This window comes from Erpetoichthys calabaricus, chromosome 14 (assembly GCF_900747795.2).
Source record: "Erpetoichthys calabaricus chromosome 14, fErpCal1.3, whole genome shotgun sequence".
Classification (NCBI taxonomy): domain Eukaryota; kingdom Metazoa; phylum Chordata; class Cladistia; order Polypteriformes; family Polypteridae; genus Erpetoichthys; species Erpetoichthys calabaricus.
In genome coordinates this window covers 11,027,430-11,055,404 of record NC_041407.2, presented here as the reverse complement: position 1 = coordinate 11,055,404, position 27,975 = coordinate 11,027,430, and the positions used below count along the sequence as shown (strand labels likewise).

Sequence of the window (27,975 nt, the reverse complement as noted above, 5' to 3'; positions counted from 1 at the left end):
GCTCTAGGAATTTAACCTCTGAATTTCGGGGGGGTCATATGTATATGTGAACAATGCCAGAAAAAAAATGCAAGATAATGGACTGATGATGGATAGCTAGATTTTATTTGTTCCAAAGGGGAAATTAAGCTTTATAGAGATGCGCAAGAAATATTATAACACAGAATTGTTCTCATTGTTGCAATTTTCACCACTTGGGATTCACTTATGTATAAATCGCAAGCAGTCAAATGGAAATTAAAATTTTCATATGAGCAAAAAGATGCTCGTTACTCCACAAACCACAAAAATGGAATATGTGATCAAGAGACATGCAAGTTACCTTTGCTCTTCTTCTCGCTCTTCCTTGGTCATCATCATTTCTAATCGGCTTCCCCTAAGTTTTCCTGGCCTGTATTTCAGGTGGTCCTCTCCTCCTTCACCCTCATTCACTTCTTTCTCCATCTCGCTTTCAGCTGTCATTTGGGGAGACACAAACAGAACTGTGTGAGCCAACCTGCGCCAGTCACCTGAAACATCTCAAAAACAGATGAGCAGCAGCAGCAATGTTCAGGCACATAACACGACTTTAACCCCAATTGTCCTGTCACACTCAGCATTATGATGCCCATATTGGTGCTTGTGCTCACATCAACGGTCATTTAAAATGCATTCTCATGTAATCTTTGGGTTAACATTTTTTAAATTATAGTGCGAGAGGACATATGTAAAGTAATGAGGACAGCGATTTGCAACAGCCAGTGAGAGAGGAAGAGGAAACCAGGTAGGGAGAACGGCAAAAGGCCTCACCATGGTCTGTATGTGTGCTGACTGCACCAAGGTGGCAGCAGTTTTTAATTTGAGGTACAATCAGGATATTTAAATAAATAAAATAAAGTAAGAAATGAGTCAAAACAAGAAAGGCAAATAGGATGTGAAACAAGAATCAAAGGGGAAAAAAAATGAAAAAGAAACAAGCAACCAGAGCCAAATCATTAAAAATTGTGGCAAAAAAGCAGAGCAAGATTTTTGAAAACATGGATTGAGAAATAAAAATAAAGTTTTTTTTTGTTGGCGACGTTTTTGTGACGTCACACAGTTTACTTAACTCTTCATAGAAACAGCATAACAACAAATCAATAAAAATGCTCAAAATGGTGGTCCTATATGAAAAACAGAATGGGTGTCATGAGATAGACGCTCATCAACTTTCAACGTCATGAAAAACACATCAGGCACAAAAACAAAATATTGCCACAAGGTTTCTTGACCTTCAAAATATCCAAAAAGATGCCTTAATGATTTTTAACAGCCAAAAAAAAAAAAAATTTTTATAAAAACTTAAAACTCCTAATCACCAAACTGTGGACGTAAGGAAATGAAGGAGAAGCAAGTGGAAATGTGTAAGTGTACTGCCTCAACAAGAAAGGAAGATCTTTGAAAAAGGACCTGAAGAGACAAACATAGTTCGAGACATGCGAAGGTCGTTACCCAGAAGGCAATGGAGCATGGACTTTTAAAATTACAACCAAAAAACAGTAGACATACATAAGTGAGCCTCAAAACAACTCAACAGAGCCTGCAAATTTCATGAGCATGGGCGTCCATGTACAGGTAGGCCAATTTGTGTCCCTTCACCTAAGACGCGTATGTTGTGAGCTCTCCTGATCACGGGCCTGCCCCATTCAAACAAACAGATTCACTAAAATCTCAAAATATTTTTTTCTTGCAAAGTTTATATAAATTTATGCAGTGAGAAATCAAGCAAAATGACACCTTTAATTGGCTAACTAAAAAGATTACAATATGCCAGCTTTCAAGGCAACTCAGGCCCCTTCTTCAGGCAAAATGGAAACACCTCAGGGCAAAGAATATAAGGGGTTAATAACCACTGATTAACCTCATGGTTGCCACCCATGCGATTCTCCGAGGTATTAAATTCAACCCCTACTCCACAGATATTAAGTTCAGGGATGATTGGATTACATCTTGCCTGAAGAAGGTGCCCGAGTTGCCTCGAAAGCCTGCATATTGTAATCTTTTCAAATAAAAGGCGTCATTTTGCTTGGCTTCTCACTACAGTCATAACGGCTAACATGGTACAACACCCAAGTACTGTAAATTTATGTAAACCAGTAACGGCACACACACTTGACTTATAGTTTTCATCCTCTTTCTCTGTATGTTTACCATTCGTTTGCTCAGAGGTTGATGCGCTTGCTGCTTCTTGAGCAGCCCTTCTGTTCTCCACCCTAGAGACCAGCTTCTCTTCTTTCGTCGGCATCTTTTCACGTTAAAACCGATTACGTCAGTGTTTCTGTACTTATTACGTTTTCTTTCATTTTTCACTTAAGCTGGCACTTAAGACTTCAATCTGCCTCAAGAATGATTTAAGATATGAAGAGGCAGGAGAAGTGACGGCGAAGGTGGTAGGGATGAGAACGGTGCCCGTACGCATGCGCCACACTGCCGCCCTGCTGGCTGCTGCCAAGAGTTAATTCTACAATAAAATAAAATAAAAAGAGAAATAACCTTGGAGGTCAATCATCACTCCAAAAGCGGACAGTAGAGGTCACATGGTATAGGTGTACCAAATTTCAGATCAAACGGCTTGTGAGCTACAGGTGATTTAAAATCCTGGACAGAGAAACGAACAGCCACAGTAGCGATCACATAAGAAGATAGGTTATTAATCGCCAAATACAATAATTAAATCAAAAATTTCCCTAATCAACTCCCTTTTGCTTGTTGCCCATCTTCAAAACAAGAGAGAAACTTTCAATTACGGATTAATTTGCAGTTTCTGATTTAGCTCGAGAGGTCGGCTGGTGTATTTTGTATATAGAATCATCTTCTATTACATGTTTGACAGCCACACCAGTCAGCAAAACGAATCCTTAAGCGTTCATCACAAGCAGTGGGTGCAGTGGTCTGAGCAAATCTATCACGTTACCCACGTTTCATGACAAAATATTTAATAAATGCCTCTTTGATGAGGTTGTTCTGGCTCGGCAGATAACAGATAACTAATTTTTTTGAGATGCGTGGAAAAGGTTACTATAAAAAAATAAATAAAAATGTAAATGAAGCAATTAAAACCCCAAGAAAAGGCAAGACACCAAGATCAATTAGCAAAAAGGGCCGTGTTTTTTCCGTTTAAAGGATTGATCCACAGGTCGGATACAGCTTGGTGCAAAACGCAGGCCTTTCATCTTGTCATGCTGATGAACTTGACGTCACAACCCTGGACACCACACCTCTAGAAATGCTGGACGTGACTCAATGATGGTTACACAAAATGGCATCTAATACAGGAAAAAAAAAAACAATCAATAAGACCTCAAAATTCAGCCCTGATCATGATGGAGATAAACAAAAAAAAAAAAAATATTAAAAATTAAACACTCCAACTTTGAAAGTAGCTCACCCAATTCCTGAACACGCCCCGATGTTACCCCATGTCTATATTTTCTAATAAAGTGTTTATTCTGCCACAATTACCATAAACATACAAGTGAAAGAGGAGCTTTTTTTTCCCCCTTGATGAAATATCATTAAGAGTTGAGTACTTTTTCATAATTTCAAAGATTTAAACATTAATGTAAGTGAGAATCACTTCATATTGTGACTTTATATTACAATCTTTATATATATATATATAAATACGCTACTGTGGCTGTCCGTTTGTCTGACCAGGATTTTAAATCACCTGTAGCTCGCAAACTGTTCGAATGATTGATCTGAAATTTGGAACATATACTACGTAACGTCTACTATCCGCTTTCCAGGTGATGATTGACCTCCAAGGTTATTTCTCCTTTTATTTTACTGTAGAATCAACTCTCGGCAGCGGCCATGCGGCCCACGTGTACGGGCGCCGTTCTCATCCCTACCACCTTCGCCATCACTTCCCCTACCTCTTCATATCTTAAATCATTCTTCAGGCAGATTGAAGACTTAAGTGCCAGCTTAAGGAAAACGTACTAAGTCAGGGGTGGGCAAAGTCTTTCCTGGAGGGCTGCAACCCAATTGCTTCCAACCCAATTGCTTAATAAAAAGCACTTGCTCAAGTTACACTCCTGCTTCATTTTATTTGTCTCGCTCATTAAGATTTCAAACCCTTATTGCTTATTTTAGTCTTAAACAGCTGTACTCTTGGTTTTTAATTGCTCCTTATCAGCAATAAGATGCAAATGACAAAAGAGACCGGCATTTCTCCATTTAGCTTGTTTCCATTTGTATGTATTTATCGTGCACTATTTGGTTTAATTAAATACTTGGAAGGAAAGTGAAGAGAACAAAGTGAAGCACTGAGAATTACTCATCAGTTTTAGACTTCAAATCATTTGGATGATATCCTTAGAAAGGAAAACTAAGTGTAGGATATGAGAATTACTTGACATGGCAGAGTTAAAACACTAACAAGCTATGAAATTAAACAATTGAGAAGGATTGTTTTTTTAATTAAGCAACTGGGTTGGAACAAAAACCTGTAGCCACTGCGGCCCTCCAGGACTTACTTCGCCCACCCCTGTACTAAGTAATTGCAACACAAACACTGACTTAATCAGTTTTAACGCGAAAAGATGCCAACGAAAGAAGAGAAGAAGCAGGCCACTAGGGTGGAGAAAAGAAGAGCTGCTCAGGAAGCAGCAAGCACATCAACCTCTGAGCTCACGAGATGATAAACATACAGAGAAAGAGGAAAACTAGGAATGCTCAAGTCAAGTGGATTCACTGCATGTTATTGTGCAGTGCGTCATTACTGGTTTAGTGTAATTGATTTGGACATGTGATGCGAACATGCATCACATGTCCAGATGTGATTCATAAAAAAAAAAAAAAAAAAAATGCACAGCTGTAATTCATAGAAAAATGCATTTTTTTTATGGTTAGTCTGCCCATCCATGCTGCCCAGGCCCTTGATGCTAGTAGTTTTCATTCACAGCAGAAATTCATAATTTAATATACTGGCACTTATTTTTTCCCCACTTCAAGTACTGCAAAATTTGAAAGTGTCAGTGCAGCACACTTGGCCATCTTGGAAGCTTTATTAAGTGGCTAAAACCAGCAAATACAGTTGGGGAAGAGTGCCCTCTAGTGTCAAACTGTGGCATGCCACTTTAGAAAACATCTGACAAGGACAAATCATTAAGCCAAATAAAGCTCACTAATCTTCTCCGCCTAATGCCTTCAGAAAAACATCAAGTAGACTAGTTTTGACGGTAAGAATGAATGTTTCTTTCCTTGCAGCTGGATGGATCAGAGTGAGAATAAGGAGAAAGTATCAGCTCTGGGAAGCTCAGATGTCCATTGCTGGGTACACTCAAGTCAAATTTTACAGGCCCATCTTAAGAATATCCAATCAATGTAACCTGCATAATTATGGAATACTGGAGGACCTTGCGGCACCTGAAGGAAAGCTCACAGGTACATTGGAAGGTCCACCCCAGATGTTTTTGAGTCTTTATTGTATATTGTTACTTATGAAGGCAACTCCATATTTCACCTGTCAGCCTAACAAACATGCAGCCTGCAGCAACAGCAAAATCTTATTAACTCATCCATTTAATATTTTATAAGTTCCTGAAATAAACTGACTTGTGCAAAATTTAATGAAATCCAAATAAAGTAGTGATCACCTAACAATCGTGACTCGTGATTATTGTGTGCACGCCAGCACATAGAGAGCACAATGTCAGCCTCTGCTCGACACACGACAGCAGCTTTTGTCAATCAAGAAGCTGAAGAGAGAGAACCTTTTAGCAAGCCCAAAAGCTCAGAGGATAGTGAACAACGTGACTTTTAAAGTACAGTAGTCCCATTTGTGAGGCTTTTATATTTTGTCCGTCTTCAGCAATGCTTTTAAAGTCTGGTTTTACAGTCATGCGATATTGATAGTTTAGTTTTATTTTCTTGTGCTACACCAGCTTCAGAATTACTATTAAACATTGCAGCATTCTTAGTGTGGATTTGAGTGCTATCAGGAGAACGAGATAGTTCTGCACTTCAATGTCTTCCGATTAGAGAGTACAGAATACCGACGCATATTCAGTTTGTATGGATCTTTTGTTTTCAATTCCAGCAGCACTTTCCGAAAGTAGAATGTGAGGTATTCCCATACAACTATTCGTAAAAAGACTATTGTGAGCATTTTAAAATTTCTTTGATGTATTGAATAAATAACATCCACATCGGAGGCATTGTATTGTTTGCCAAGTTTTGCTTCCTCTCGTTAGTATTTAGTACGTTAATTTCTTCCCAATACTTAATATCTGTTGCATTCTAATGCCATTTTCAACTTGTGCGATAATTCTAATATTTCCATTTACAGGCAGGAATTACAATTGTGGATTATGTTAATGCACCTCCTGGTAAAAGAAGAACGTGATGAACTGAAGATTTACCATATTCTACATTTTATACTTGTGTTTTTCACATTTGGGGTTTTCTCCATTGTGATTTTTTTTGCATTTGAAGGTTTTAAAAAAAAAAAAAAATTAAAAAAAAAAAACACGTACGTAACAGAAATATGTGATTAGAGGATATGCGATTACTCGTTTTTACTTGAGCAATTATCATTTCCTTTCCCTCAAGAGTGTAGGTTTCTTGTGCTAATAACTTGTGCTTGCCTGAAGAAAGAGCCTGAGGTGCCTCGAAAGCTTGCATATTGTAATCTTTTTAGTTGGCCAATAAAAGGTGTCATTTTGCTTGGCCTTTATGCTAATAACAAAATTATTGCAATATTTAATAATTTGACGAATGTGCTTTACATGGATAACATCCAGTATGTTACTTGAAAGTCTTGCATAGCTTGTCATTTAATTTTAAGTTTGCTTTGTGCTATTTGGGTTATTACAATTCCTTCTGATGTGTACACAATTTATATGTAGTTCAATATAAAGGAGAAGTTTGGTGTTTTTTTAAATCAAAAGTTATTTCTTCACAATCATAGTGTGTATGAATTTGCCATACAAAATTGTGTTCTAAAGTGAGGCGTGTTTCATCTATAAAAAAAATAGACTACTGGTATTAAAACTTACCAAACTCGGGGGCTTCGCCACCTGTTCGCTACAATTGCCAACCCCCTGGCCTGAGCTACGCACCAGCCACTTCACATCTCTGCTGCTCACGTACAGTGGAACCTCGGTTCACGAACGCCTCGGTACACGTACAACTCAGTTTACGACCAAAAACTTTGCCAAACTTTTGCCTCAGTTCACGACCACACACTCGGTATACGAACAAGCCAGTTTCCCTTTCGGTTTGTGCGCGCTGATGATTTCCGCACGTGTTGCATTCTCGGTCAGACGTGAACTGTTGCAATGTGAGAGAGAGAGAGAGAGAGAGAGAGAGAGCAGGCAGGCTCGCGTGCTGATGAGAGAGAGAGAGAGAAGGCAGGCTCGCGTGCTGATGAGAGAGAGAGAGAGAGAGAGAGAGAGAGAGAGAGAGAAGGCAGGCTCGCGTGCTGATGAGAGAGAGAGAGAGAAGGCAGGCTCGCGTGCTGATGAGAGAGAGAGAGAGAAGGCAGGCTCGCGTGCTGATGAGAGAGAGAGAGAGAGAAGGCAGGCTCGCGTGCTGATGAGAGAGAGAGAGAGAGAGAGAGAGAGAGAGAGAGAGAGAGAGAGAGAGAGAGAGAGAGAGAAGGCAGGCTCACGTGCTGATGAGAGAGAGAGAGAGAGAGAGAGAGAGAGAGAGAGAGAGAGAGAGAGAGAGAGAGAAGGCAGGCTCGCGTGCTGATGAGAGAGAGAGAGAGAGAGAGAGAAGGCAGGCTCGCGTGCTGATGAGAGTGAGAGTGAGTGAGAGAGAGAGAGAGAGAGAGAGAGAGAGAGAGAAGGCAGGCTCGCGTGCTGATGAGAGTGAGAGTGAGTGAGAGAGAGAGAGAGAGAGAGAGAGAGCAGGCAGGCTCGTGTGCTGATGAGAGAGAGAGGCAGGCTCGCGTGCGCTTGCGTGCTACAGAGAGCGAGCCTGTACGTGCAGCTGAGCAGGGAGCCTGGGTGTTTGTCAGTGTTATTCAATGTTTTTACATTAGTTTACTATTACACTGTGCATTCTATGGTGTAATTAACTATATTTGTGCTTAAAAATATTTTTAAAAATATATTTACATACAGTTCGTACGGTCTGGAACAGATTAATTGAATTTACATACAATCCTATGGGGGAAATTGCTTCGGTTCACGACCAATTTGGTTTACGACCAGAGGTTTGGAACGAATTATGGTCGTGAACCGAGGTTCCACTGTATGTGGATTTCACTTTCACCAAACAACAAATCTTTTAATTCTCGTGGATACGCCTCTATTGGGAGCCAACACTACTTTTCCCTGATGGCAACACGAATTAGGCGATCTACAAGTCTCCGACTTAAACAATATCTTCATTTTTCTGTCATAAGTCCACATATTTGATCTCTTTTCGCTGTTCCGTTATTTCACAGAGTAATAATTTCCGTTTGTTAGCGCTAATGCGATCTTTACTATCATTTTTTTTTTTGATACTTTCGAATTTCAGTACTTTCATTATCTCTAACCTGCTCTGCATGTGTATCGCGCCAACGTTTTTGAACCTCTTTACGACGTTCTACTTTGTCTTTTATTTGCGACCCCGCTTGGAGCGGATATTGCAGGGACTGTGTCTGACAATAGCATTTGCACAAATGAGAAGTGATTGGACCGTGGGCATGGCTGTAAATGTTTGAGAGGTGGGCGGGACTTGTCAAAATCTCTTGGCAAAAAGTGTGGTCTTGTGGGACCTGAAATTCTCCCTCACGGGAGTTGAAATTATCTCCAAGAAAGTCTCGTCCCAGGATTTCCTTCTATAATAGAGAGATAAGCTGGGGAACCATTTTTGGCTCTCAAAATAGCCGTCCACACAACGGTTCCAGAAAGAACCTTCCTTTACTGCATTTAGATCTGTAACAATTTCCATAAATAGCCATAAACAGAGAACACGTTTGTGAAACTTCACTGGCTTCATGATGTTAAGAGCTCTTGACCTATACAACAGGTTCATTCAGGTTCTCTCGTCCTGTTAGGTAGCCTACTAGGCATTAAAGATTTCTGTTTTGTCCACATATTAGGGACCTTTACAAAGCCCACAGAACACATGTCCTGTACAAAGAACCATTCGGAAAGAAATGCTTCTTAGTCAAGCAATGGTTCCACAAGGAACCACACAACCCAGTAAGTGGAAATTAAAGAACGATTATATTTAAGAGTGTAGTGGGAGTTATCACCACGTAGACATGGACAAACTGCCATTAACCACTGAGGGGCTCCTTAACAGAGTATCACGGACAACTTGGAGGAGCAAGGCATGAGCAATCCACATCAAGCAGTCATACTTCACACTGCTGATGAATGAGGCACATTTGGAACACTGAACATCCACCTACTGTGTTGCCATAAGCACGGATTTCCAATGTGCTTTTTTTTTAAAAAACAAATTTCAATTTATTAGGCATTCTGATGGCACCAAGTGGTCACCTTACCAAGTTACCCATGAGTCCAAGATCACACGCATGTGATCCTCCTGCTCCACCAAATAAAAGGCATGTGAGTGATGGGACATCCATCTAGCCTACTGATTAACAGACAGTCACACTTCACTGATGAATTTGTTGTGCAGGAGGCTTACGCACCAGGCTCCGCTTCAGGAAAACCTCCGGACATCTCCACATCCAAACTGTCGTCTTCTCTTCCCTGAATAAAATAAATGCAGGCATTTTAAAAAGTGGAAAAATTTCTATCAGTTAGCAGGCAAATAAAAATAACAGGAATTTGAATTATATAACCATCCATCCATACACTTTATTAATCCCCAAAGGGAACTTCACATACTCCAGCAGCAGCATACTGATAAAAACAATACTAATTAAAGAGTGATAAAAACACAGTGCGAGTTAAAAAGTGCAAGGTAGAGAGTGCGAGGCAGGAATAACAGACAATTACTTTCTATAAATGTTAATGTTTACCCCGCCTGGGTGGAATTGAAGAGTCGCATAGTGTGGGGGAGGAACGATCTCCTCAGTCTGTCAGTGGAGCAGGATGGTGACAACAGTCTGTCGCTGAAGCTGCTCCTCTGTCTGGAGATGACACTGTTTAGTGGATTCTCCATGATTAACAGGAGTCTGCTCAGCGCCCGTCGCTCTGCCACGGATGTCAAACTGTCCAGCTCCGTGCCTACAATAGAGCCTGTCTTCCTCACCAGTTTGTCCAGGCGTGAGGCATCCTTCTTTATGCTGCCTCCCCAGCACACCACCGCGTAGAAGAGGGTTGTAATAAAAAAGGTTTTCTCTGTAACAGGAGAAGGGATGAAATAAAGGAGTAAGAGGGGGGGGATTGGTCGCTTCAGTGCAAAACCAGCTACAAAGATTGGAATGTTTGGGATGATAGCGAAAGAATGTGCAAAAACTTGCTTCTCATAAAGAGTTTCAGAATGTTATGGGAATACAGTCAAGGCCATGTACTTGTTTTTCACTTCGAGGGGCTTCATTGCAAGCAACGCTTGTTATTGTGTGTCTTCTGATACTAGGCACCATCTCAGTGAGGGCCAAGTAGAAGAAAAACAATACTGCGTCCCGTGGAAGGGTGTGTGCTGAAACTGATCACTTCTGTATACACTGCTTACACGTAAGCCATTTTGGGTAAGGACACTCAATTAGTATATAAGGGAAGGTTCCGCCCTCAGTTTCTTCGGAAGCTCAACCGTGGGGAACGTGCACACCGCCCGGTATTGGACCAGGCTCACGAGTTGATCCTCTGACGAGACTGACACGCGGGCTCCCTCAGTCTACTGGTCTAGGATGATGGCTCTGGGTCTTTTGATATTACTGTAAGTCAATAGTATAATTCACATATCTGTATTACTGTAAGTCAATAGTATAAATCATATATCTTTTGATATTACTGTAAGTATAGTATAAGTCATATATATATATTACTGTAAGTCAATAGTACAATGCCTATATCTGCATGTATATTGCTATTATATTGTATGTAACTGATATTATATTTGAACAAGTAAACACAATTGAAGTATTGGACCTTTCCTCTTTGATTCCTGCCTGCTTATTTTCTCTTAAAACCTTGGAACCATTTTCCCAAACTAAAACAAGGGTGCTCGCCACAACCTTCTGATAGAACATCTTATTGCAGATGTTGAAGGAAGCCAGCCTTCTAAGGAAGTATAGTCGGCTCTGTCCTCTCTTGCACAGAGCATCAGTATTGGCAGTCCAGTCCAGTTTATCATCCAGCTGCACTCCCAGATATTTATAGGTCTGCACCATCTGCACACAGTCACCTCTGATGATCACGGGGTCCATGAGGGGCCTGGTCCTCCTAAAATCCGCCACCAGCTCCGTGGTTTTGCTGGTGTTGAGGTGTAGGTGGTTTGAGTCGCACCATTTAATAAAGTCCTTGATTAGGTTCCTATACTCCTCCTCCTGCCCACGATAGCAGTATCGTCAGTGAACTTTTGCACGTGGCAGGACTCCGACTTGTATTGGAAGTCCGATGTATATAGGCTGAACAGGACCGGAGAAAGTACAGTCCCCTGCAGCGCTCCCGTGTTGCTGACCACAATGTCAGACCTGCAGTTCCCGAGATGCACATACTGAGGTCTGTTTGTAAGATAGTCCACGATCCATGCCACCAGGTATGAATCTACTCCTATCTCTGTCAGCTTTTCCATAAGGAGCAGAGGTTGGATGGTGTTACAGGCGCTAGAGAAGTCCAGAAACATAATTCTTACTGCACCACTGCCTCTGTCCAAGGATTTCGTCTCATCAATCGGACACTTAAAATTTCTCAATTGCACCCCTTTTAGTACACAGATTCTCACACAAGCAGCACGCCTCGGCCCAACTGCGTATGCAAGGAGGGACCAGCAAGCAGCGCAAGTGAACCACTAGGCTACAAAGGTGCCCATCCACTGTGTAGAAGACCAATTTTATCCCTCTGCTTCCGATTTTATTACGTTCGTCCTATTTGTTCATTTGTCGTTCTAATGTCTTTCTCTAAAATGACACACACACTGCCTTCACAAAAGTATTTCGACCCCTTAACGTCTTACACATGTTATAAACCTGTGCCAAAATCATTTTAATTCATTTTTTCCTCTCATCAAGTGACAAAATGGCAGAATGACAGAGCGAAAGCAGGGCTTTCAAATACAAATTTGCAAACCTATTAAAAAATAAAAGCATGAAATACCAGATTGACACCAGTATTCAGAGCCTTTCCTCAGTGCTTAGTTGAAGACCGACCGGCAGCGTTTCCAGCCTTTGAGGAGTCAAGCTTCACAACATCTGGATTTGGGGATTTTCTGCCATTCCTCTCAAGCTCTGTTAGTAGACAGATATCTTAGGTGTGTCCGGAGATGTTCAAGTCCAGGCACTGGCTGGACAACCCAAAGACAAGCCCATGGTTGTCCCTAGGCCACTCCTGTGCGGTCTTTGCTTTGTGCTTTAGGTCATTGTCCTGTTGGAAGGTGCACTCAGGAGCAGGTTTTCATACAGGATAGCTCTGTATTTTGATTTCTCTGCACCCTGTCTGGTGTTTCAAGTGCCTGTCGCTGAAAAACAACCCCACAGAATGATGATGCGCTCACCATCACGCTTCACAATTGGAATGGGATTGCACTGGTGATGAGCGCTGCTTGGTTTCCCTACAGACAAGATGCTTAAAATTGAGGCCAAAGAGTTCAGTCTTGGGTTCAACCGACCAGAGAATTCCATTTCTCAGAGTCTTTTGGTGCCTTTTTGCATCGTCTGAAGAACAAATCTGAATCCTATTATGTGATATCATCTACTGTTAAATTGTGCTGTGTACTTCTAATATTTTTATTTTGCTATTATATTGTATTGAGGATTACTTGTGTTCTGTTCTGTGTATTGTGTTGTATTGACCTCCACCCCCTTCTTTTAGACACCCACTGCACACCCATCCTACATGGACAGGGGTCTCTCTTTGAACTGCCTTTCCCAAGGTCTTCTTAGAGAGAGTCAAGGCTGGGGGGCTGTCAAAAGGCACGGCCTGTTAAAGCCCATTGCGGGACTTCTTGTGTGATTTTGGGCTACACAAAAGTAAATTGTATTGTATTTGCCTTAAAGCGCAGATCAGTTTAGTGCTGCAGAAGTGAATAGCCTTCTGGAAGTTTCTCCTCTCTCTACACAGATTCTCTAGAGCTCAGCAAGAGTTACCATCGGGTTCTTGATCCCATCTCTTTCCCCGATTGCTCAATTCGACCATCGGGGTTGCTCCAAACATCTTCCGTTTAAGAATTATGGACATCATGACATGGACTTTGCTCAATTGTAGGACCGATAGACAGACATGTGCCTTTTTAAAATCACGTCCAGTCAAACCAGTTGACCACAGGTGGGCTCCAAACACCTTAAAGATGGTCAACACAATGACATGCACCGGAGCCAAAAGCAAAGGGTCTAAATCAGGGGGTCCTCGATCACAGTCCTGGAGGGCTGTAGTGGCTACAGGTTTTAGTTCCAACCCAATTGCTTAAAAAGAAGCAACACTTCTGCTTCACTTTAGTCGTCTCCCTCGTTAAAATTTTGAATCCTTATTGCTTATTAGTCTTAAACGGCTATATTGTTGGTTTTTAATTGCTCCTAATTAGCAATAAGATGGAAATGACAGAAGAGAGCAGCTTTTCTCCATTTAGCTTGTGGGTATGTATGATGCACCATTGGGTTTAATTAAATATTTGGAAGGAAAGTGAAGAGAAAAAAGTGAAGGACTGAGAATTACTCCTCCATTGTAGCCTTCAGATCATTTGGATGACATCCTTAGAAAGGGGAAGAAAATCTGGGATATGAGAATGAGCTGACATGGCAGAGTTAAAGCAACTAGCAAGCCATGAAATTAAATTACTGGCAAGAATTGCTTTCTAATCAACTCTTTTAGGGTGGATGTCGACTTTTGTCGACAGTAGGGGTTGAGGGCGAATGTTGACAAAAGTCGACATCCAGGGATAGAGGGCGACAATCAGCTGTTAATGGCGACAAAACTCACTGTCACGTCGCAGGCATTCCCTCTGTGCTTGGAGGAATGCTACGTGAGTTGCGAAATGTAAACAATGGCAAGATGGCATCGACATGTCACAAGGGAGCGAAGCGAGTGCAGAAAAGAAAACACTCAGCAGACAATGTTTTGCGCATTATCGCGGAGTCGGACTCTGATTTTTCAGAATCGGATTTTATTGACAGTGATCAGGAGATTGAACAAGAGAGTGAGAAGCCAGCATAAGCTGATCGGACACGAGCCGATGCCGCGCCAGCTGAACGCATTCACGCAGCCGATGCATCTACGGCAAGGTTCGCGTGGGAGGAATACACAGACATTGATCCGTGGACTACCGGACTTCTCAAGACGGCATGGCTTGCTGTTGGACACGACAGATCACCCGCTGCTGAACTACTTCAGGCTGCTCTCTCCTGATGCTGCTTTTCAGCTACTGTCAGACGAGACAAACAGGTAGGCAGAGAAATTTTTTGAATCACGGGCTGCGCTTGCATCGCATTCTCGTTTTTCAAAGTGGAAACCCACAACAAAAGACGAGATGAAGCGCGCTGTGGCATTCCAAATAGAGATGGGACAGAACTGGTGATATAACTTCAGGGAGCATTGGTCCAAACGTGCTTTGTCCCCTGGTGGCTTTGGACAGGTTATGCAGCGTGATGATAGGTACGTGATGCTGCAAAGTTTTATTCAGAAAACTTGGTGGCAGTGGCATGGCACGATGGCAAACGGGTGACTTGTCTCTCTACAGTACACACTAACAATATATGTGAGAAAGTGCAGCAACAGACAATTGAAAAGTAGGCACCAAAGCAACACATATTGTAAGGAGTGCAATGTGGCAATGACTGAAATTGGCTGCTTTGAGCGAGATCAGACTTTGCTGTGTAAAATGTATGTGATATGTATGTGAAATCATATAGTATGCAGGCTCATACAACATGCAAGACAGTAACATTTGTCAAAAGTAAATTTTTTTTTTTGTTGATTTGATATGTTAAAAATTGCTTTGTGTTCTTTTTTTAAAAAAAGTTAGTTTTTGGAAAAATATTCAGCCCTGGGAGAAAAGAAACAAAAAATAAAATTAGCCCTAAAAGAGTTAAGCAACCGGGTTAGGACAAAAACCTGCAGCCACTGCGGCCCTCCAGGACTGGGATTGAGGTCTAAATACTTGCAGTCAATGGGATATTTCAGGTTTACCTTTTCAACAAATTTGCCAAAATTCCTAATTTTCGATTTGTCATTCTGGGAGTACCGCTGCCAGAATAGGCTCCAGAGACCCTGAATCAGACTAAGAGAGGGTTATGTGGAGTGGTGGCTCTGAGGCTAAGGATCTGCACTGGCAATCGGAAAGTTGCCGGTTCAAATCCTGTAAATGAAAAATAGGGACTCTGCTCTGCTAGGCCCTTAACCTGCAATTGCTAAGCGCTTTGAGTAGTGAGAAAAGCGCTATATGACATAATAATAATTCTTTACATTTATATTAGTTTGTTATCATGGACCCATTTCATTTTTATTTAAACCCACAACCTCAGGATTTGAGGTTCAAAGCCTTAAGCACTACACCATATTGCCTGCACATACACTGTGATGGATGGCCGGCTAAATATTCCGACCCACACCTCCAGGTGGAGCCCTCCCAACAGCATGGAGGTTCCCCGAACTCCAGCAGGGCCTTATGGACCTTGTAGTTTGTATACACAGCCCTGCAGGATACCATGGGGACCACCAGGAGCCGCTGTAGGGAGGCTTGGGGAGTGCTATGTGCCCTACAACCTGGAAGTACGTCCTGGTCACGTGAACAGGAGAAACGACGTGCTTCCGGGTTGAAGAAAGGAGCTTTTATCCGACCCGGAAGTGTTCACGGTCACATGGCCAGAAGAGAGAAACGCTTCCGGGTCATGGACTATATAAAGGACTCTGGGAGACTAGAACACTGAGCTGAGCTGGGAGGAAGGGTTGCTAAGTGTCTGGGAGAGGAGGATTGAGATTATTGTGTTGATTAATTAGAGAATTGAGCTTTGTATGTGTAGTGTGGAGTGGAGGGTGCTTAGTGCACGGTATAATAATAAACAGAAGAAGTATTGCACTTTTACCTGGTGTTTGGCATGGTACCCGAGGGTTCAAGAGGTCGATAACCTCTACTGCTATAACACCAATCCCCAAATTTCTCACAACACAATCCACAAATCAAGAATCCATAGTGTCACACAACACCCCCCGTACCACCACAACCACCCCGAGGGCAACAGTTTGTTTTTTTTTTTCTCACCACCCAATTTTGCCTTTTTTGTGGCTTCGAGGCCCAGAATCACCACCAGCCATCATCCAGGGAGATGACGGCATTTGAAAATCACCATCAATTGCTGCCCCCCCCCGGAGTTAGGTGTTAGGGTAGGGGATGCCAGCAATGCTGACGCACACTGGTTCACAGACCCATGATTTTTTAGGAAGGGGGCATATCACTATCCCACAGTCCGCTCACTGTTTGTTATCTACCAATTAACTAATCACCTCATGATTCATTAATAACTGATCCTCTTATAATTAGAATTCCTCTTATTTAAAATCCTTTATTAAGTAATAATCCTTACAAATACCTTAAAAAGGTTTAAAACTATATTACATATCCCAAAGCCAACTCAATTCATACTACTATCCACTAAATTGTCATCCCCTCTATTAAATCACTAATCAAAACCTCAACAATATTCTTGCCTCCCCTATTCCGTGACTTGTTTGAATTCAATCAGTGCATTTAACCTTTCATACACTAATACAATTCCCCTAAATTAACTTTATTTCTTCAATTAATTCTAATTTAGTCCAAAATAGTAGGCATCCTATTTCTAGACAATAAGTTTTAAACATGGGTCGGACGCTGGTAGAGTTAGGCGTTAGGGTAGGGGATTGTGGGAGCATCACTGCTGATAGTCACCCTGGTGATCCTCATTTGAGACTCGTACCCATTGTCACCACGGGGAAGGGTTAGGGCAGGGGTGGGCAAATTCATTCCTGGAGGGCCGCAGTGGCTGCAGGTTTTTGTTCCAACCCAATTGCTTAATAAGAAGCACTTATTGCTCTAGAAACCCTTCTGCTTCATTTTAGTTATCTCCCTCGTTAAGATTATGAACCCTTATTGCTTATTTAAGTCTTAAACAGCTGCATTCTCGGTTTTTAATTGCTCCTTATTAGCAATAAGATGCAAATGACAAAAGAAACCAGCAGTTATCCATTTTGCTTGTTACCCTTTACACCTGTGTGTATTTATCGTGCACTATTTGGTTTAATTAAATACTTGGAAGGAAAGAGAAGAGAAAAAAGTGAAGGATTGAGAATTACCCATCCGTTTTACACTTCAAAGTATTTAGATGATATCCTTAGAATGGAAAACAAAATCTAGAATATGAGAATGACTTGACATAGCAGAGTTAAAGCACTAACAAGCCATGAAATGTAATTATTGGCAAGGATTGTTTTCTAATTAAGCAACTGGGTTGGAACAAAAACCCGCCGCCACTGTGGCCCTCCAGGAATGAATTTGCCCACCCCTGGGTTAGGGGATCCTCCAAGGACAGGAGTTTTCAAGCTCTGTCCTGGGGGGGACCCACTGTGGACGCAGGTTTTTGTTCAAGCCGGATTCATAATCCGTGCCAACCACTGATAACACTGATCTCATTTAATTAGCTGGTATTTGTTTCCTCTTCTCTTATTCTACATTCAGAAAAGCACAGCAGCATGATTTTACATTTATAAGACATTTAGAAATATTTATTTTTGCTCTAAATCAAAATGCTTAACTCTCTTTTGTTGATTTCATTATATTTTGCCCTTTCTCTGTGCAGTTTGCGCTTCTCATTGCATCTTAATAATGCAAATTAAAAAATTAGCAGAACAGACACACTGGCAAACACTGAATCGTGAAAGGCTGCAACTACTTTAGCGACAGACCCACTAATTAGTAAATAATCGATTAAACAATTAGAACACCTTGAAAACTAGAATGAAATCAAGATTGTTAAATAATAAAAATGCATTATTCCCACAAACTGCTTAGTACATTTTATTACCAAACTTACTTTCCTAATTTCTGTATTGTTCCCAAAAACCACAAAATCTAGGAAATAACACATCACTCAATTAGCCCAGGAGCCCAATTAAAAACAAATTGGTTGGAATAAAAGCCTGCAGCCTCAGGGGGGTCCCCAGGACCGAGTTTGAGAAGCCCCTTCTTAGGAGGATCGCCAACACGAGTCATAGAAGGGCAATAACGTTTGCTTAAACCACGGGGGTCGAACTCTGGTCCTGGAGGGCCGCAGTAGCTGCAGGTTTTCATTCTAATCATCTTCTTAATTAGTGACCAGTTTTGGCTGTTAATAAACTTCTGTTGCCTTAGTTTTAATTAACTTGACTCCAGCCCCCTTTTTCTTTTTCCTTAATTAGCAGCCAAACAATAAGGAGACACAAAATAAGCCACCACCACATGACCAGCTCACCTGTGCCCATCACACAATATGTGAAAATAAAGAAAGGTGGTCTTGGTCAGGTTGATCTCACAGGTCACCAAAATAATTTGATGGTGTACTTAGAAAAATAGAAACAAAAAAACATAAAATCAACAGTTTTGGAAATGTCTGCTGTAGCAGAATGAGAGCAGCAACAGGCTATGGAATTAAATAACGGGGTTAATGCACAGCAAGAATCGGCTTCTCATCAAGAGATTGGGATTTCAAATTCCAACCAGTTTGGCTCGTTTCACATCTTATTTCTGTTTGGCTGTCATTTAATAAAGAAACGAATCAGAGGACTGAATCCTTAAAACAGGGCTATTAAAATGAAATGAAGTTAATTAGCAGTGAAAACTCGGTAATTAGGAAAAGGGTTAGAATGAAAACCTGCAGCCACTGCGGCCACTCCGGGGCCAGAGTTCGACATCCGTGACTTAAACTGTCCGCTGTGACCCATCGCAAGCCGTACGGGACCCTTTCCTACCGAGTAGTACTGGGATTCATGATTCTACACGACCCAAAAAAATCTGGACCCATGCCTTAAGAAACTATACCCTAAAGCAGTGGTCCCCAAACTCGGTTTTTGTTCCAACCAACTTCCATTTTTCATTGGACTCTTAGCCCAATTAAGCGAGTCATTATTTCCCAGTTTGTGTGCTTTGGAGTCAATGTAGAAATTACAAACTAAGCTTGGTAGATTTTTATTAAAATGTAATAAGCAGTTATAGGGGGAATATGTAGCTTAAGTCGTTAACAGTATTTTCAACCTAATTTTCTTTCTGCTTTTCCAGGTGTTCTGGTTATTTAACTAATTAGCGGGTCTGACACTGAAGTCGCTGCTGCTTTCATCATCCTGGGTGTCTGCCATGCTAGTTAATTGTCACTATTAGGGATAAATGAAGGGAGCAAACTACACAGGAAAAGGGGAAAATAATAGGAAACAACAACAAAAGAGAGAGTTAAGCATTTATAGCTTTAGAAAAAAAAGAATTTCTAAATGTCTTATAAACGCAAAAAACATACTGTTGTGTTTTTCTGAATGCAGAATAAGAGACGAGTAAAAAAGACATGCTAATAAAATGTGATCAGTTGTTATCGATTACTACCATCGATTGTGAATCTGGCTGGAACAAAAGCTTGCAGTCACAGTGGGTCCCCAGGACTGAGTTTGGGAACCACTGCCCTAAGGCGTTCCTTATTTTTGTTTAGGAAAGATGGCAGCCTAAACGGAATGTCTACCCCTATCCAACCATTAATGGTGAATGGAAGCCGCCGTTTCCTTTTACTTCCGAAATAAGTGTGCTAGTTTAACTGTACGAGTCCTGCCATCAATTCTCGGCTCGGTGCTGCCGGGACGTTCTCAAGCTTACAGCGCAGCGAGGACGTGATTGAATAAATGGACAGAAGGCTACTAAAGCTTCACGGACGTAACGTCGAGGAAATCATTAAAGACAACTGAACAAATAAGACAATGGGGAAGGTAACACGATGGAAGGTCGAGACCAGACACCTGGGGTAAGGCTTACCTTGTCTTCTGCGGTGCTGGCCGCGGCGTCATCCCAAGAAGTCGCATCCTCCTGCTCCTCGATCACTGGTTCCCCCTCGCCGGTGGGCTCCAATTTGTCCACTGCAGTCTCTACTCCTTCCGCGGTTACTGACGCCAGCGATTCCCTTCTTCTCCAAAGAAGAGCAGCCAACAGGAGAGCTACGATTGTAAAGAAGACCGCGGGCGCTGCAAACTCGAAGCTGTCCAGTACGCCGTCCATGGTCGGTAACGAACTACTCGTCTTCGCCCTGCAGAGGCGCTCAACCTTCACAACAAGCGCGTCACTTCCTGTCAGACTGCCGAGTTCTGTACCTAACGGACACAACTGCCAGGAGCTAAGGACTAATCCCGTTAAAGCAGCTTAGTTATTCCCTCGTCCCATACAAAGCCCCTTCCTCCCCTGGCGAACCCAAGCAGGCGGGACTGATTGCCCAATAAAGGGATCCTTTTACTTTGGGGCGTGGATTACGAAAAAAACAAACAAACGCCCCCATCATCCAGAAAACCCTTTTCCCAAGTTTTTCGTTCCCATCCACAAATCACGGTGTTCCTCCGCGCCATGTGTCAGCCCTGCCCGGGGTGGACACACTGTCTTGACCCTGTCTTTCACTTATTCTTAATTTACGATTTTATCCTTGACCGGATTAACTGTTAAGCAAAATAAGCACGTGCTTAGGGCATCAAGGGAAGGGGGCCACCAAAGAAATGTTCTATTGCCGGATTCACAGTGGACCATATGGTTCAAAACTGCAAATGGTGCAGCTCCGCCCACAAAAAGAGGCCCCCATTAAATGAATAAAAAAAACACATCTATTATTATTTGTTTTATTTTATATATAAGTTAACGATGTATTAATCTTGGGAATATATTATTAGAATCTGGTAGCTGTCACACGGTCCACTGAGCTTCACTTGATCGCTCACTTGTCTTGGTCACGTCGGATGTCTTGTTCAGTCCTTCACTGAGAGTAACTGCACCTCCTATATATTGGGGGGGGGGGCACCAAAATCTTTTAAGTGCCCAGGGCCTCTAAAGATCTTAATCTGGCCCTGCGTCCTTTCCTCAGCCTTAAACGGACTCGAAGGTAATTTCTTAAATATACCTTTGGAATACATTTGGTCATCTCGGCTCTCCTACCCGTGAGCGCACCTCACAGATATGTTGTTAGAATTTTACATAACGGTGCATAAAGTTTTCGCAAAGCGTTCACAGCAACAACATTGGAATCGGTCATTATAGCGCGACTTTTGAAACCTGAACCCGGTGTATGTCTCAGTGAGGTTTTCACCGACTATCCCGTTAGTGATGGGCTTTTCGATTCACTTTACCGATTCGATTCTGTTTAGCCACCCATTCACATTAACCGTTTCCTTTGATTAATTTATAATCTAACGTGTATGGGAAGTCTTGCGACCCACTGGTCACATCAAATATATAATTTAATAATTCAGACCTTATTTTGATATATACATGTGTAAATATATATTATAAACATACAATAAATTATATGCCATATGCCTATACCTGTACACAAAGTACTGTATAACACATTTAAGAAGCGGACAATTTTGGATGATCCGCTGTGGCAACCCCTAACGAGAGCAGCCGAAAGAAGATGAAGAAGAATGCAAATGATATTATTCGTTACTGAATTACAAGTGAATGAGAACAGTGCAACTCGTTATGATTCATTTATGAAGATAATTAACGAGAAACACGACTGGTTCTCAGGTGGTGATTTGTTCAGTAATCAAATGCGTAGAGACTCGTGACCGTGGCAGCTCTAGCGCATGCGCTTCAAACATCTACCAGAGTCAACAAAACGACAGCACAATGGCCATGCATGCGCTTTAGAACTCACGTAGAGCTCCTCCACGAATCAATTCATATAATTCACTAGACAAAGAGCCCGTTTCGACAACGTAAGATGAAACGGGCACGAGTGCAATAGTAGTAAGTATAAGCACCACAAATCTGATGTAGGTGTTGTAGCGGTCAGGGGCCGCTAAGATTCACACCGTCCAGGCTGACGGTGATTTATTTATTTTAATATAAGAGATCCCAGGAACGTCCCCAGCCTTGGATCGACCCACATACACTCACAACAGAGACCAATAAAGCACACCGGGAAAGGCAAGCAATTAAGAGTATAATGAACACAATTAACTAAATGAAAACAGTAATACCACCCCTGACCACTTCGGCGATGTTACATTTAACATATACACACACAAACACCACACAGCAAAAGTCCATGAAAACCAATCCGGATGAAAAATGGGAAGTGACGAAATTAAGCCCAGCGATCTGTAGGTTGGAAGGGTGAAGGAAAAAAGGATGAAATCAGATGGATGGTTCAGGAGCGCTCCACTCTTCCGGAAAACCAATGAATCCAACACAGTTCTCAGCACACAGGTAGACAGACAATCCAACCCCCAACAACCAAATACAGTCCAGGACACCATGATTAATTAGACTTCCAATAACAGCAGGCAGCACGACAGATGAACGCAACACACAATGCACCAAACAAAACAAACTTTTTTTTTTTCCTTTTTGCACCTCTGCCCTCTTTTAAAACTCCTTTGACCCCAGCAGCCCCTGCAAGGACTGCTGAGAGATGCAGTTCTTATAAAGTAGCACTGCTACAGTGTATTGAATGAATGCGTACTTAATGGGTCTGCTTGGGTTTTTCCCCCTCTGGGTGCTCTAGTTATCCTCCCACACCCCAAAAGTCGTCCAGTCTAAGGCCATGTCACGTTACACAACTCATCCAGTCATTTTGTCCCTATCCACACTATTACGCCTTTGTTTAAGAAACCACAGACATTAGTCTTCAACTTTTGCCTTTCGACCACATTGCCCCAGGCGTTTTCAACAGTGGCGACTGCTCTAAGACTACAAGGAAAGCTCCGCTTCCTCTACTATGTCAAAAAATAAATGCTCATTTATGCACTGTCGTATTTATATTGGTTTTAATAAAAGTGCGCTAGAACGCGTTCAACTTCATGACTAGCTCGTTCAGAATCAGGTATTTATTGTAGATTGTTTGACGCGATTTTCTTGTCATACACTCCCGTGCAGCATAGCGCGTTAAACCCTCCTGCAGCCCAGCTTCACTGGGGCTCTATTGGCAAGCACAGAGGAGCTTTTTTCACTGCAGAAAAGCTGGACGGTAATTGGATAAATGCACCAAAATCGTCACTTCCAGGGAAGCTCAGCTTCTCTGGGAATGAATGGAGCAGTGGGCGGGCCAGGACGCTAGACTGCTGCATGATGATTGGAGGAGCTATTAAAGGGCGGAACCCCTTTTTTGATTGACAGCATTTGAAAGTGTGCTGAAAAGTTATGGCTATTTCTTTGACTCAGGGAGACTGAGATCTGAACTTCAAGTACTATATTCAGATCATGATTTAAAGGGGAGCAGGGGTAAGCTGTGTGATTTCTTGGTGTTTTTTAAAGACATGGAGTTGGATAGTGCAATGCCTCAGCTATAGAAGCTGTTGTCGTTAGTGGCAACAATTGGCGCTGCATCAGCAGGTGTAGAGAGGAGCTTCTCCTTTTTAAAACAGGTCAATTCATACACCCGCAACACGATGGGCCAAGATCGTTTGAGCAAACTTGCTCTCCTGGCCATTGAGAGGAAACTGGTTAAGTCCCTGGGAAAGACAGCCAATTGGTACGACAGGGTCACAGACCATTTTCTGCAAAAGGAACGGAGGGCAGAATTTACGTACAAATAACATAATGAATTTTATGATGAAGGCCTAATATGAGCTTCCCCGGTTTCAAAACCTAGCAGCCGCCACTGGTTTTCAAAACCCAAAAATGGTGACTTTTGAAAGCACTCTTCCATTTTGCATTTTCTTTTCAGGCTGCTCAAGTTGTTTGTACTGTCAAAAGTGTTCAATTCCATTATTTTCATGTGGCATCTGAACTGTTCCCAGTCTGTACTGCAATGGATCTGCACCCTGAAACAGTTTATTTGCTCTGTGAACTGAGGGTAGAGAAGAATCAGAGAAGGAATTCATTGAGCTGCACTGAAAAAGTGAACCAGTAAGGGCATCTCGGTTCACAAATCAGGCAGTCATGTAGAATTTTGCCGACTTGGCCACATAAATAAACAAGGATCTGGGACTGTGGCCACTGCACAGGCAGCATCCCGATTACATCTAATAAAGGCATTGCAGACTCATTTGTAAGCTGAAATAAACTTAGAAAAACAGCATCCGGAATACAATTAACACAACATATACAGCATTGACAAATTAACTTTATTGAAGGACATTTTCTTGAAAACAGATATGGCTCAATACAGGAGGCTACCTCGGTGCTTCAGTAGAGTTAGACAAATAAAGGTAAAAATGTGATAAAAACAAAATAACAGGAAATCCCAAATAGTCTGCAAATGGTAAAGACAGACCTTTCAAATAACCAGCAAGAAAGAGAACAACACAACCGCTACACTGCAGTCATTCTGAACGTCTGGGAGGATTCAAGCTGCTTGTGCTTTCCTATTTCTGTTGACTGCCGGGACACGAACACAACCGCATTCTGCTTTCCAAGTCCGTGTACGCTGCCCACCAGAAACAGAGAACTCTATAATGCATCTCTTGGCATTTCCTGTGCCATCCCGGCCATTCTAACATTTCCCCAGAGAGAACAGAAAGTCTTGCCTTCCCAGAGGATGCGAATGCACAGCCATTTCTTTCAGTGTGTTTCTGCATGGAAATATAGCTGGCATTTTTTTTTTTTTTTGCAGAAATTATTAAAGTAACGGCTGCAGTGAAGAAAAAAAAAAAGAAACTCCATACTTCTGGGAGCATCTAATTGTGTTTTTCCGAGAGACTAAACTGCTGTGTTTCTGTAGAGGACAGCAAAGCAAGAGTGCGCATGACAGGATATGCAGCTCAGCTTTCAGCCACTGCACCACACAACTGCCCACCCACCTCTTGCTTTCTGACTTGTGTAGAAGGCTCGAACCGTTACTGGAACCGTGAAGAAATACAAATTCAACTTTCTAAACTTTCAGCTCGGCCTGGTGTCTCAATGGGGGCACACAGAATACGCCCCCATTTTCAAATAAAGGCAGCAATGAACAGACAAATATAAAACGTAACCAGTGGACCTCTCACATATACTGTAACAGTGAGGGGGGCAACAAGTAGATCATGTCGGGAACAAACCGTTTTGGGGTGGGGAGACACAATTTAAAAGTATTAACACAAAAGGCATCTTTCTTAATATTACTTTAAAAGACAAAAGTGCAAATTTTATTCCCTGTAATGAAAAACGTAAAACTGAACTTACTGACAACTGGTGTTTTAAACACAAACATTCACCACACATAGCATTGAGGACCACATGGATAAAAATCCACGTTATTCCCACTTCCCGGACAGCTGAACACAAGAATGTAAAGGCAAGTGTTTTGTTTTTTTTAATCTGAAATGACGTTTTCCTGCAGAATGGAACTTTTTTTTGTTGAAATGCAGGCACATATAAAATCTTATTAAAATAAAACAGTCTTGATTTTTGAATAAGTTACCTTTCTAACACACCAAGTTAGAGAAGTAAAATCTAAGTCTTATTAAACAGCCTGAGCAGCATCCCTGGGGTGGGTGTCCTCTTGCTATGCTTCTGTGAACTTTAACCGTGGCGCTGTGGCTTTTGTTCTGTCGGGTGGCGTCACCTCGAGGAGCTGCGTTCTTTGCTCACACAGTCGTCTTGGGTTGTGGAATCTCCATTTCCCATCATGTTACAGGTTCTTCTTTTTTTCCTGCGGTGGGTCATCACATCTCCTTCAGAGCCAGATTCACCCTTCGGATGACAAAAAAAACAACACAATTAGGCCACGTGACGCAACGCATCTCCCACAGTCCAAAGACATGCAGGTTAGGTGCATTGGCGATCCTAAATTGTCCCTAGTGTGTGCCCTGCGGTGGGCTGGTACCCTGCCCGGGGTCTAGAGCCCTGTGTTGGCTGGGATTGGCTCCAGCAGACCCCTGTGACTCTGTAGTTAGGATATAGAGGGTTGGATGATGGATGGATGGACGCGACGCATGCTCCAGTGGACGTTCCTGCTACGCAAGCTTTTATTGTTCATACTTGCATGCGTACTTTACGTAAATCTGGAAGATTCCACCAGGTGGCAGTGCGAGATATCACCACGGTGAGAAAACGTTCAGCTTCGCTGTGCTGTGAACTGCCTGAAACATCCATTAAATTCTGAGGACAACTTGCCGCAATATCTCAGAAAAAGGATGTTTAATGATTAAATCCAACAATCCAGGGATGCGCCCATTCCAGCTAGCATTGGGCACGAGGAAGAAACAATCCCTGGATGGGGCATCAACTCATCACAAGATGAATACAAGCAGTCACATACACTGGCGTCATTTTAGCGTCATAAAATCTGCATGTTTTTGGAAGGAAACCAGAGCCCACTGTGGAAATCCACCTAGAAAACATATGAGAACTCCAAGCAGGGAATATCAGCGACGTGACTCCCTGCGAGACAGCAGCGCTACCGCTCCGCCACCATGTCACCCCAGTGTGTGTAACTATTAACAGTATTCATTATTTAAACGAAATTAATGATTTATCTGTAAAATGTAACATACATATTTTAATACATTTCATCATGAAAGTGATATCAAGTATAAATCTAAGGATTCTAAATGTGCAGAGAGTTGGAATATCGTAAATTTAACGTGTTCTGTGTGGTGATCTATTGCTGCTTGCCGCTGCTGTCAGGTCAGGAGGAAGCCCCTGAAACATGTAGTGATTAATAACTGGGTTGGTTTTAAGGTGACGTTTATGACAGTCTACTTTAACGATAAAATATACTACAAGGTTAAAGTCTACATTTCGAGATTAAAGCCAAAATTTCCACTTTAATCATAAAATACACCTTTTCACTGTGTCCTTAATTGTTTTCTCTGTGGCTCAAATACAGAGCTGAACATTCTGTTGCTGTTGTGAAGTTGCCACAAAAAAGACGGCACAGAAGATGGTATGCGAGACTTTTAAAATGTATCGTGTCATTACGATGGGGAACATGCAACGCTTGAATATAAAAGCACCACGAATGCATTTGTATGTCTGCATTTTGCTTCACCACATTGAACCGTTCTTCAAACATCGAAGCGCGCACATCAATCTCATAGGATCCGCCGAGCGGCTTTCTGTCTCATGTAGACAGTGAACCGAGACTCTGACGTCACATTCCAACTTTTATCACACTGCGTTCCCCGACTTTTTGTTGGTACTGCAACTCACACGCGTCGTATTAATTTCAGAGGACCTGCTCAGAGGACGCGTCAAATGAACACCGGGAACGCGTGGCAGCCATGATGTGTGCATGTATGCATTCTGAGCGTGAAGTATAAACAGGCCCTTAGAGGTGCTCTTTCCAACTACAAAATTCATTCACAAAACAGGTAATCCATTACTGTTCCTTTTTAATTGATGCAAATTTGATCAAAAATGTAAGAAATATGTTGGTAAAATTTAAAAAGAATTGTAAGTTTTAGATGACACGGTGGCAGTGCTGCTGCCTGATTCACATCCCGGGTCCTCCCTGCGTGTAGTTTGCATGTTCTCCCCGTGTCTGCGTGGGTTTCCTCCCACAGTCCAAACACATGCAGGTTAGGTGGATTAGTGATGTTAAAATTGGCCCTAGCAGGTGTGTGTAGCAACCTGTCCAACAGATTGATTGTTGTTCCCTATGCTTGCTGGGAAAGACTACAACCTGGTCCCCGAAAATCTTACAAACTATTATGGTAAATTTGGTCACCACATTCATGGTTGGTTCCTGTCATGCACCTAAAGGCCATGTCACTTTAGACGACTATTCCAGCGATTTTCAGTTAAACACAATCTTAGCGAGTTGGGGGTGGT

General features: G+C 42.1%; 2 protein-coding genes across 2 annotated transcripts in view; both read right to left on the bottom strand.

Annotated features, from left to right (window-relative positions):
• The window catches only part of si:ch73-366l1.5 (FILIA-N KH-like domain-containing protein), a 39,928-nt gene extending 19,412 nt beyond the window's left edge, over window positions 1-20,516 (bottom strand). The window contains exons 1-3 of the mRNA XM_028819198.2: window positions 20,053-20,516; window positions 9,623-9,683; window positions 323-455 (exon numbers count right to left, since the gene is read on the bottom strand). Of these exons, the coding sequence (XP_028675031.2) occupies window positions 323-455; window positions 9,623-9,683; window positions 20,053-20,292 (434 nt within the window). The 5' untranslated portion in view covers window positions 20,293-20,516. The remainder of the gene's footprint in view (window positions 1-322; window positions 456-9,622; window positions 9,684-20,052) is intronic.
• Window positions 20,517-24,331: 3,815 nt separating this feature from the next.
• Window positions 24,332-27,975, bottom strand: part of jmjd6 (jumonji domain containing 6, arginine demethylase and lysine hydroxylase) — a 42,860-nt gene continuing 39,216 nt past the window's right edge. The window contains exon 6 of the mRNA XM_028819174.2: window positions 24,332-25,893. Coding sequence (XP_028675007.1) covers window positions 25,762-25,893 — 132 coding nt within the window. The 3' untranslated portion in view covers window positions 24,332-25,761. The remainder of the gene's footprint in view (window positions 25,894-27,975) is intronic.